This window comes from Acanthisitta chloris, unplaced genomic scaffold (assembly GCF_000695815.1).
Source record: "Acanthisitta chloris isolate BGI_N310 unplaced genomic scaffold, ASM69581v1 scaffold11467, whole genome shotgun sequence".
Lineage (NCBI taxonomy): Eukaryota > Metazoa > Chordata > Aves > Passeriformes > Acanthisittidae > Acanthisitta > Acanthisitta chloris.
Genome location: NW_008680948.1, coordinates 1 through 9877, shown reverse-complemented (window position 1 = coordinate 9877; position 9877 = coordinate 1). Strand labels below are relative to the sequence as shown.

General features: G+C 57.7%; 1 protein-coding gene across 1 annotated transcript; it reads left to right on the top strand.

Moving 5' to 3' along the window:
* Positions 1–603: 603 nt before the first annotated feature.
* Positions 604–9847, top strand: LOC103805274 (protocadherin-16-like; the record flags this gene model as incomplete). Its single annotated transcript, XM_009077915.1, has 8 exons — positions 604–792; positions 888–1119; positions 1603–1839; positions 2495–3550; positions 3872–4059; positions 7318–7414; positions 7573–7730; positions 9461–9847. Coding segments are annotated over 8 exons (2544 nt in total), but the record flags the coding sequence as incomplete, so codon positions are not given.
* Positions 9848–9877: the final 30 nt, after the last annotated feature.

Sequence of the window (9877 nt, the reverse complement as noted above, 5' to 3'; positions counted from 1 at the left end):
CAGCTGCTGCTGCAGCATGGGTTGTCCCTGGCTGGCCAAGCAAGTGGGGGGCAATGGGGTGCTTGGCTGTGAGATCCTTGGCATCCGTGTGGGGCTGCACAGAAGCTCCCTCTGTCCCCATGGGTTTTTCCTTTGCTGAGGCAAGTCTGTTGACCTGGGTGATGTATGTTGGTTGCCCCAGAGGTGAAAAAGGGAGGTGTTACCTGGCATCTTGGGTGGTGAGAAGTCCACAGCAGTACTGGATAGAGCGCAGGGTGCAGCTGTTGCAAGTTGACAACACGGTCCTCCCCTGCCTCTGTGTTCCCTCATGGGGCCTGAACCAGCACAGGCTGAACCTAGGGTGCCCCAAAGCTACAGGCAGCACTGCCTGGGGCATCGTCTGCACAGGGAGCCCTGGGAGTCCTGTCCTGCCATGGGGTGGGCTGCAGAGGAAGCAGTGGGACAAGAGTCATGGGGCTGAGGCAGTCGCAGTGACCAGCTCTGAGGTGGTGTGGTGGTTATGGGCCATGGAGCAGAGGGTGGCACTGGGGTGTGGTGGTGCTGCTGGGCTGGGTCTGGCTGATGATCTGCTCTGCTCAGGTAGTGCCTTCTTCCCTCACCCAGGTGACAGCCACAGATGCTGACAGTGGCACGTTCGGTTCCCTTTCCTACTCCATTGGCTCTGGCATCGGCAGTGTTGTCCCCACACAGTTCAGCATTGATAAGCACTCAGGGCAACTGTGCACAGAGCAGCCCCTGGACCGCGACGAGGGCACATCTGCCTACGACTTCACCATCACTGCTGTGGACGGGGTGAGTGCTGGGGAGGCTGCAGGACACGGCACTGCTGACACAGCACTGTGTGGAGTGCTGCTGTCCTCGCACTCTCTGACCTGGTCCCTCCGCAGGGCGGCCTGAACTCCATGGTGTACGTGAAGGTGTTCCTGGAGGACACGAATGACAACCGGCCAGTGTTTTACCCACTGGAGTACGCTGCCAGCATCAGCACACAGAGCATGCCAGGGACGGCAGTGCTGCGTGTCACTGCCCACGACAAGGATGAGGGGCTGAACGGGAGAGTGACCTATCGCATTGTCCTGGGCAACTCACCTCCGCTCTTCTCCCTCAACAAGGACACAGGTGAGAGCTGGCAGGCAGCAATTGGAGCAGTGTGATGTGAGAGGTGTCAGAGCCAGCCTGAGGGTCACTGCTTGGCCACCTCAGCAGTGCAGTCTTCCTCCAGAGTGTCTGTACCTTTCCCTGCCACATTTTTCCCCGCCTGACTTCTCGAGCCTCTGGCAGCCTCTTCTTAGACTCAATCCCTGATCTCTTGTTTCTGCTCCCTCCCTGTTCCTAATTTGTCCTCCCTTCCTTCCTCTCCCTCATTCCCCATCCCTGGCTCGCTGTGCCTTTCCTCCTGCATGCTGCTGCTTTGCTCCATCAAGCTGTATCCTGCTTCATTTCTTGTCCTTGCCAGTCCCCTCCTCTCCCCAGCTCAGTTAACTCTCCTCTATAACTGTCGCTCTTGGTCCCACCATTCTCACTGACTGGCATCTGCTCTGCCCTGCATTGGACATCAAAGCCAGAGCAGCACAGTGCCCCATCAACAGCTTTCTTCCCCAGGAGTCATCTCCCTGTCATGGTCCCTGAGCGGCAAAGCCAACACCCTGGTGCAGCTGGTGATCTCTGCACAGGATGGGGGTGGCCTGCAGGCACAGCCGAACGCTCGGGTGAACATCAGCATCGTGGAGGGCACGGTCTCACCCCCTGTCTTTGAGCAGGCTCAGTACCTCTTCACCGTGCCTGAGGACATGCCACAGGGCACCAGTGTGGGAGCTGTCTGGGCCCAGAACCCGCCAGGTATGGGCCTGTCCCTTTTGCATGCAGTCACTTTCCCTGTTCCCAAACCATCCTCAAGGTCCAGCACCCACCACACTTCCTCACAGAGCAGCCCTGCTCTGGGAACTCCACGCACGTGCATCCGAATGCACACCCTGTGGTTGTCACCCAGTCCAGCGCTTGGGCTTACACACATGTGTACACACACCTATGTGTCCATGCACATGTGTGCAGTGCTGCTGGACACCTCGGACCACCGGCACAGCCAGCGCTGCCCAGCCTGCTGCTGGGCTGAGGGGTGAGCTGGGCAGCGACTCATTCAGGGTCAGAGTCACAGACTCAGTCAGGTTGGAGGAGACCACAGTGGGTCATCGGGTCCAGCCTTCCTGCTCCAGCAGGGCCACCTTAGAGCACATGACCCAGAATTGTGTCCAGATGGTTCTAGAACACCTCCAGTGAGGGAGAAACCACGACCCCTCTGGGCAATCTGTTCAGTGCTCAGGGACTGCACAGGAAAGAAGTTCTTCCTTGTATTCAGGTGGAACTTCCTGTGCATCAGTTTTTGCCCATTGCCTCTTGTTTACTGGTTTCCATCACTGAGAAGAGCCTGCTCCATCTTCATGGTATGTTCATGTACTTGTATACATTTCTCCTGTCTCCGTCCCCTTGTCCACAGGTCATGCTGATGACATCTTCTATTCCATCTCCTCGGGGGATCCTCATGGCTACTTCTCCATTGACTCAGCCTCGGGGCAGCTCCACACCAGCCTGCCTCTGGATCACGAGTCCCAGGCAGTCCTCATCCTGGATGTCCAGGCCCGGAGCGGTCCACCCCCTGCCTACAGCAACACACGTGTGAAGATCTCTGTGTCAGACGTGAATGACAATGTGCCAGCATTCCCAACCCCCTCCGACTCCATCCTGCTGCCAGAGGCCACTCAACCTGGGACTACAGTCTACACAGTGCAGGCTGAGGACCGTGACAGTGGCTCCAACAGCCAAGTGACCTTCGAGCTGGTGTCAGGGGGTGAGGGCACCTTCGGCGTGGAGCGCACCTCGGGGGCGGTGCGGCTGCTTGGGGCCCTGCAGTATGAGGCCAGCGCAGCCTACAGCCTGGCCATTGTGGCCCGGGACGGCGGTGTCCCCCAGCTCAGCTCCACCTTCACACTGCTGGTGCACGTGCAAGCCGAGGACGACAACGGGCCCATCTTTGACACTCTCACCTACCGTGTGGAGGTGCAGGAGGGTGTCCCTGTCTCCACACGCTTCCTGCAGGTGAGGGCCCTGGCGCACGATGCGGAATCCACGGCCCTCACCTACCACCTGCGTGCGGACGGGGACGCTGCCAGCTTTGGCATCATGCCTGAGAGTGGCTGGCTGTACGTCAAGAGTGCCCTGGACCGGGAGACACGCGACCTGTATGTGCTGACGGTGCTGGCCTCGGCAGGAGGTGGTGGGGCAGGGGGGGACGCACGGAAAACTGGCACCAGCACCGTGCGGATCAGCATCACTGACGAGAATGACAACAGCCCCCGACTGAGCGAGGAGCGGTACTTCTTCACTGTGCCTGAGAATCAGGCTCCGGGCAGCAGCGTAGGTAGGGTGACGGCCAGCGACCGGGACACGGGGCAGAACAGCCGGCTCACCTACCGCCTGCTCCAGCATGATCCCAGCTTCCTTATCCACACACAGACAGGTGAGACACTCACGACTTCCCAGGTGGAGCTGACTGGTGAGGAAGCCCAGGCCCGTGCAGCAGCAGAATATTCACCTTCCTGCCCCTGTGGTTCTGGGCTCTAGCAACACAGCTGAGCAACACAGCTGAGCACAGGCTTTGCTCTAAGGCAGCTTGTGGGCTGAGCTGTGTCCCCATTTCTCTGTGTTTCCACTTCTTGTGGCAGTTCCATTCCTGGAAGTGTTTGAGACCAGGTTGGATGGGACTTGGAGCAACCTGGGCTAGTTGAAAGTGTCCCTGCCCATGGTTGGGGGGTTGGAATGAGATGGGCTTGAATGTCCCTTCCAACCCAAATGCTTCTGGGATTCTCCCTCACAGGGGAGGTCAGCACCAAGCACAGCCTGGACCGGGAGCATCAGTCCAGCTTCCAGCTCCTGGTGATTGTGCAGGATGGCGGAGCACCACCCCGCAGTGCCACTGGAACCATCTATGTCACCGTGCTGGATGAGAACGACAATGCTCCTGCTTTCCTCCATGTGGGCAGTGGTCAGGAGCTACCTGTGCAGGTAGGGGCACAGGCTGGAGCACCAGTGAGGTGGGGCCTGATGGCCTCTGGATGTGGGGGCAGGTGGGTCTGCTGGGGGAAGTGGGGTGAGCAGAGGCACCCAGGAGAGTTTCAGGGTGGGAGATGAGCAGGCACAAGTCAGATCCGTGCAGCAGCCAGGGCAGTCTGGTAAATCTCACTGAGATGTGGCAGGATAGGTGCATCCTTGAGCAATTCAGACATCCCAGTGCACAGAGCAGGCAGGGGCTGCAGAGACTCTAGCACCAGCAGGACTGGCAAAAGCTCTTGGCTCACACATGCCTGCAGAGAGGGACAGCAAAAAGCCCTGAACATGACCGAGCAGAGACAGGGTGAACAGTTGTGTATGGGGTGGTGCAGGATGCAGTCCCCTTCTAGGTCTTGGGATTTGGGGTACAGCTGCTCATCTTCCTGGGAGGTCAAGCAAGCACTGCTCAGCTGGGCTTGGCACGCACGAGGGTTCTCTGGGAATCTGCTGTGGCTGCCAGCACAGCTTTCGCTCAGCTCTCTGATGGCAACAGTGGACAGCTGTGGCTGGACAGCTGTGCCTGCTCTGCACTCTGTGTATCAGGCTTGGTGCTCAAAGCCCCTTGTGCTGGGCTGGGTCAGAAACATCACAGTGATGGCTGCTGCTCTCTGTCGTGGGTCCTGCCTGAGCCATGCACCTCAGGCTGGTCAGAGCAGGCAGGACTGTGTTGGTGGTGACTGCCCGCCTGGGTGACACAGGACCTGGGGACACTCTGCAGCTCCAGCCAGGCCTCCCCTGGTCATTGCTACTTCCCTTCCCATTCCAGGGCACAGCTATCCCTTGTCCAGCTTCCTTCTCACATGCCCTGCTCTGCTGGCAGAGCTGCTGGCAGGGCTTGACCTGGTTGAGGGCATCCCAGGGCCTGGGGGAGGCAGAGAAGGCACAGTTAGTCTTGCCCTCTCTCTGAGCAAGGTTCTGGGACCAGGTAGCTGTGGCACGGGTGAATCTGTGCTGGACAGGCTCTGCGCTATGGCAGTGCTTGCACCCAGCATCCACTGCCAGCCCTGCTGGAATATCACAGAGGTGTGCACAGAGAAAGTCATGGAGAAATGAGAAGTTGCTTTTTTCAGAACACAAGACTGGGCAGCTCCATAAGAACTGACCAGGCAGCAGGTTTAAAACAAACACAGGCAGCACTTTTTCATGTGGAACATAATTAAATTGTGAAATCATTGCCCAAAGTTGCATGGGCTCAAAGCTAGATGAATTCATGGAAAGAGAAAAAATCCTTCAAAGGCTGTTGAACACAAATGTGATCTGTGGCTCAGGAAGTGTCTGAGCCACAGAGGGCTGGGAGCCGGGGAGGGTCACAGGAGGATTGTTCCATACGTGCCCTGTTTCTCACATCTCCGTGTATCCACTGTCAGACCCTGCAGAGCTGTGCCTGCGGTTGGAATGGCTTTGTGAGTCTGGGACCAGACTACTGTTTGCAGCAACCTTCAGGGAGGGTTGGGCAGACCCAGAGGAGCCCTCCTGGCTGCTGCCTCACCAGATGGCAGAGGCAAGCCCACAGCTATTGCTGTTTGGTTTCATTTGTGAGGCTGAACTGGTGTTTGTACATGGAGCTGCGTGGATGCTGCTCGTGTAACTCCTCTGCTGAGTCTCTGCCTTCCTCAGAGGGGTCTGGACTCCTCATGGAAGGGGAATGTGTCCCTGACCATGGAACAGAAGCTGCTCGTGTCCTGGCTGAGGGCAATGGGGACAGTGTGGGGGCAGAGCCTGCATCAGGGAGGGGGTTGGAAGGGGCTTTCGAAGTGTGGCCCCACGTGGAGGTGTCCACACAGACTCTCCTTTCATCCAGAGCCAGGCTATATTTAGGTCTGCGCCTCCATCGCTGCTGCAAAAGACTGTTCCAGATTCCTTGATCTGGTACTAGAAGCCGTCTCTTCATTTCCAGCCTAAACTAATTTCTGACCATTTTATACTCATTTGTTCTTGTGCCAATATTGTGTTTTTGCTTAAAAAGCTCTCCTCTCTCCCTGGAATTTCCCTCTCTCTCCCAGTGTTTACAGAACATGGTCCCAGCACTGCTTGGCCTGGCTGAACGAGTCCAGCTCCTCTGGTCTCCCCTCCCAGGGCTCTAGCACAGTGCCAGCAGCTTGGGCAACAGTCCTGGCCCTCTCTGCCTGGGAGCCACAGCCTCCCCCGGAGTCCTGCTCGGGTTCCACTTGTCCCTTCCCTAAGTGCATTGACATTGAGTGACAGACATCACCCTGCACAGCTGGGTCCGGGAGGGTGGTCTGTGCCACGGGATGTGCTGATGGGATGAGAATGTGAGGCCTATCCCCTCGGGGTGGGAATTTGGCGTCTGCGTGGGTGGAAGGACCGCAGAGCCTGTGCCAAGCTGGAATCCTGCTCCTTCAAGGAGTCTGTGCTGGAGGAGGCAGGTCTGCAGCAGGGAAGGGATGTTTGCTGAGGGTGACCCCAAAACCTGACAGGTGCTGAGGGGCGGCAATGGGAATGGGTTCAGTTCCATAACTACCTGGGAAAGGTGTTTGTTTGCAGTGCTGTTATGTGTGGTCTCTGCAGGGAAGCTGGCAGGTCCTCTCAGGACACAGGGTTACCTGAGCATGTGTGGGATTGATGTCTTGATGATCTTATGCTGTACTGGCATTAAATGGGTGTCTGAAGTGCCTACAGACAGGCAGTCAGTGCTACCTAGGAATAAAGGAGGGTAGGAAAAAGCCCCGAGCAAAGGTGCCTGAGCCTGGGAAGATGTGCCAGCTGCGTTTTCAGAGGTGGCAAACCCCCATGGCTGGCTGTGGGAGCCAAGGAGATCCCCAGCTGTGGCCAGGGAGGCTGGCACTGGGCTGTCAGGGCTCACGCCTTGGTGTTCACAGCTGAAGGGGTGTGATGGGGCAGAGAGAACCAGGACTGTCGTGGATCCCTGCACTTACCTACCAGCAGAGGCTCTGGGTGTAACATGGGTGAAGCAGTGCCCTCCCACAGCCCTGCAGCATGCCCCCACGCCATGAGACCGTTGTTCAACAGGACAGGAGGGCTGCGAGGCTGAACCTCCCCTGGCCAGCATTGCTGCAGACTCCTCTGTGTTCCCAGCCTCAGGCACAGCCTGGGGTCCTGCTGGGGGTCTGTACCATGGGTGAGGTGCAGGATGGTGTAGGACAGTGCAGATCTGTGCCATGCTTGGGGGTTTGTGGGGATGGTCTGAAGGGTGCCCCGTGCCACTCAGCTGCTCCCTGGGCTGTGCTGCAGGTGCTGGAAGAGAAGCCATCAGGACTCCTGGTCGCCTCCCTGCAGGCCAAGGACCCTGACGAGGGGGAGAATGGAACCATCATCTACTCACTGATAGGTACGAGCTGAATTGATGCTTCTCTGCCTCACAGCCATCACATAGGCAGATGGGTGCCCACTGCCCAGGACCTCCACACAACGCTCCCCCTCCTTCCCAGCCTCCCTTACTCTACCTCGTCCTTGCCACTCTCAGCGGTGTTTCACCTGTCTCTGCAGGCACCTGGGCAGAGCGTTTCACCCTGCACATGGCTACTGGAGAGCTGCGGACAGCCGCAGTTCTGCGCCGTGCTGACCGCGCTGAGTACGTCTTCACTGTGACAGCCAGCGATTGCGGTGTGGTGCCTCACAGCACGTCAGCCATCGTTCGTGTCCAGGTACCCAGAACCACAACTCCTCTCATCCCTACACTGCAGCTCCTCCTGTCCCTGCAGCCCAGCTCCTCTCATCCCTGCTCCCCAGCTCCTCTCATCCCTGAATCCCAGCTCCTCCTGTCCCTGCACTCCAGCTCCTCCTGTCCCGGCTCCCCAGCTCCTCTCATCCCTGCACCCCAGCTCCTCTCGTCCCTGCTCCCCAGCTACTCCTGTCACTGCACCCCAGCTCCTCTCATCCCTGCTCCCCAGCTCCTCCTGTCCCTCTACTCCAGTTCCTCTTGTCCCTGGACTGTCTACCCTTTGCTCTCCTCTTGGTTAATACCATCCACCTACTTAGCAGCCTTCCTTCCTCCTCACCCTCCTCTGCCTTCATCCCTGGCCACCTGCTGCCCTTGCTCATGTGTTGCTCCAGCCCTAAAATCCATGTGGAGAACCTGACATCAGAAGGAATGGGTCTGTCTGCTGCTCCAAAGTGGCCAACTGCAGTTTTACCTTTTCCAGCCTTGGACGACTGACTCCATCCTATATACTCTAGTGCAGGGAAGTCCTCAGAGGTCCCCTGCACAGAGACATCGATTCTTCCCATCATCTGCTGAAACCAGTGTTCTGACCCACAGGATGTCCCTCAGTCTGTGTCACTTCCTGCCTGGTACTGCCCAGTCAGCCACATCCTTTCTCTGCTGTTAGTAATGAGCTTCCTTTTACAGCAGAGACTCCAGCTCCTCATGTCGAGGTGCTCCCATGGAGCACCATTTCACATCTTCCCAGCCCTGTCCTTGCAGGTGCCAGGGCCGTTTGACTCTGCTTGCTGTGCCATCTCCACCAGCCCTGCCCACCGCTGGCCCATCACTCCGTCCTTTCTGTCACACAGCTATGCCCACGCTTGCCTTTCCCAGCCCAGCTTCAGCCTGGGTGGGCGCAATCCACCATGTTCCCTCAAGGAGCAGAGCCCAGTGTTGGCTGGGCACAGCTGCCTCCAGCCACACACAATATGTTTTGTACCATTTCCTTTTCACACCATGTCTGTAACTGTTCTTGTCACCAAAGCTATTCTGCAGCCTCCAGGCTGAGGCCAGGCTGGCTGTCCCCAGCATGGGGTTTGCATCCCTGTAGCACAGATATTTGCTTGACAGTTGTTGGGTTTGATCCCCTCTGGGCTGACAGGTTTGTTGTTATTCCCATTTTCCCCAGCTCCTTGACAGGAGTGTGCTGAGTTCTTCAGTGCATTTTCCATTCAGATCACACTGTGGTGGCTTTTCCTGCATCCTCTCTCCTATCTGCAGGGGCACCTGATTTCCAAATTAACTCCAATATCTTTAATAAAACCAGTGATAATATTAATGTATCTTGGGCTCCTACTGTGTTCTCTCACTTCCTGTACCTTCCATCAGGATGAACGTGAGCTCTCTTCTTGCACAGTCTTGCTTATGTTTGCAGAATTGTTTCTGCTGCTCTCTGTTGCCTTTGCAGTATCTGACACAGTCACAGACCCAAGGACTGGCTGAGGGAAGGCACCTGTGGAGAGTCACCTTGTCCAGGCCCCTGCTCAAGCAGGGTCTTCCAGGTGGCTTTTGGCAGTTTCCAGGGCTAGAGATGCCATCTGGAGATTCCACTCTGGGCAACTTGTGCCAGGGCTCAAGCACCCTCACAGTGAAAAGTGCATCCTGAGGGACCCTCCTGTGTCCCAGAGTGTGCCCCCTGAGCGTGCCCCTCACTGTCGCCTCTCCTCACAGGTGCTGCCATCCTCCCGTGTGCTGCCACGGCCCGACACCACCGTGCTGACCCTGCACCCACTCGAGGGGGTCAAGCCGGGGTCTGTGATTGGCTCGGTGGCCCCTCTGGATGCCCCTGCACGAGGACAGTTGACCTACACAGTGGTAGGAGGTGGTGGGGACGGCACCTTTGTGGTTGACAGCACGACAGGGGAGATTTATGCTGCCCGGGAGTTGGACTATGAAGCTGGGGCACGGCACGTGCTCCAGGTGAGCGCTGAGGACACCCAGCATGGCTACCTCTTCAACCGGCTGGTGCTGGTCCAGATCCATGTGCAGGACTGCAACGACCAGGCGCCCACCTTCCCTGAAGACCCCATCACCATTGTGGTGCCCGAGAATGCCCAGGCTGGCTCCTCGATCTTCACCTTCCAGGCG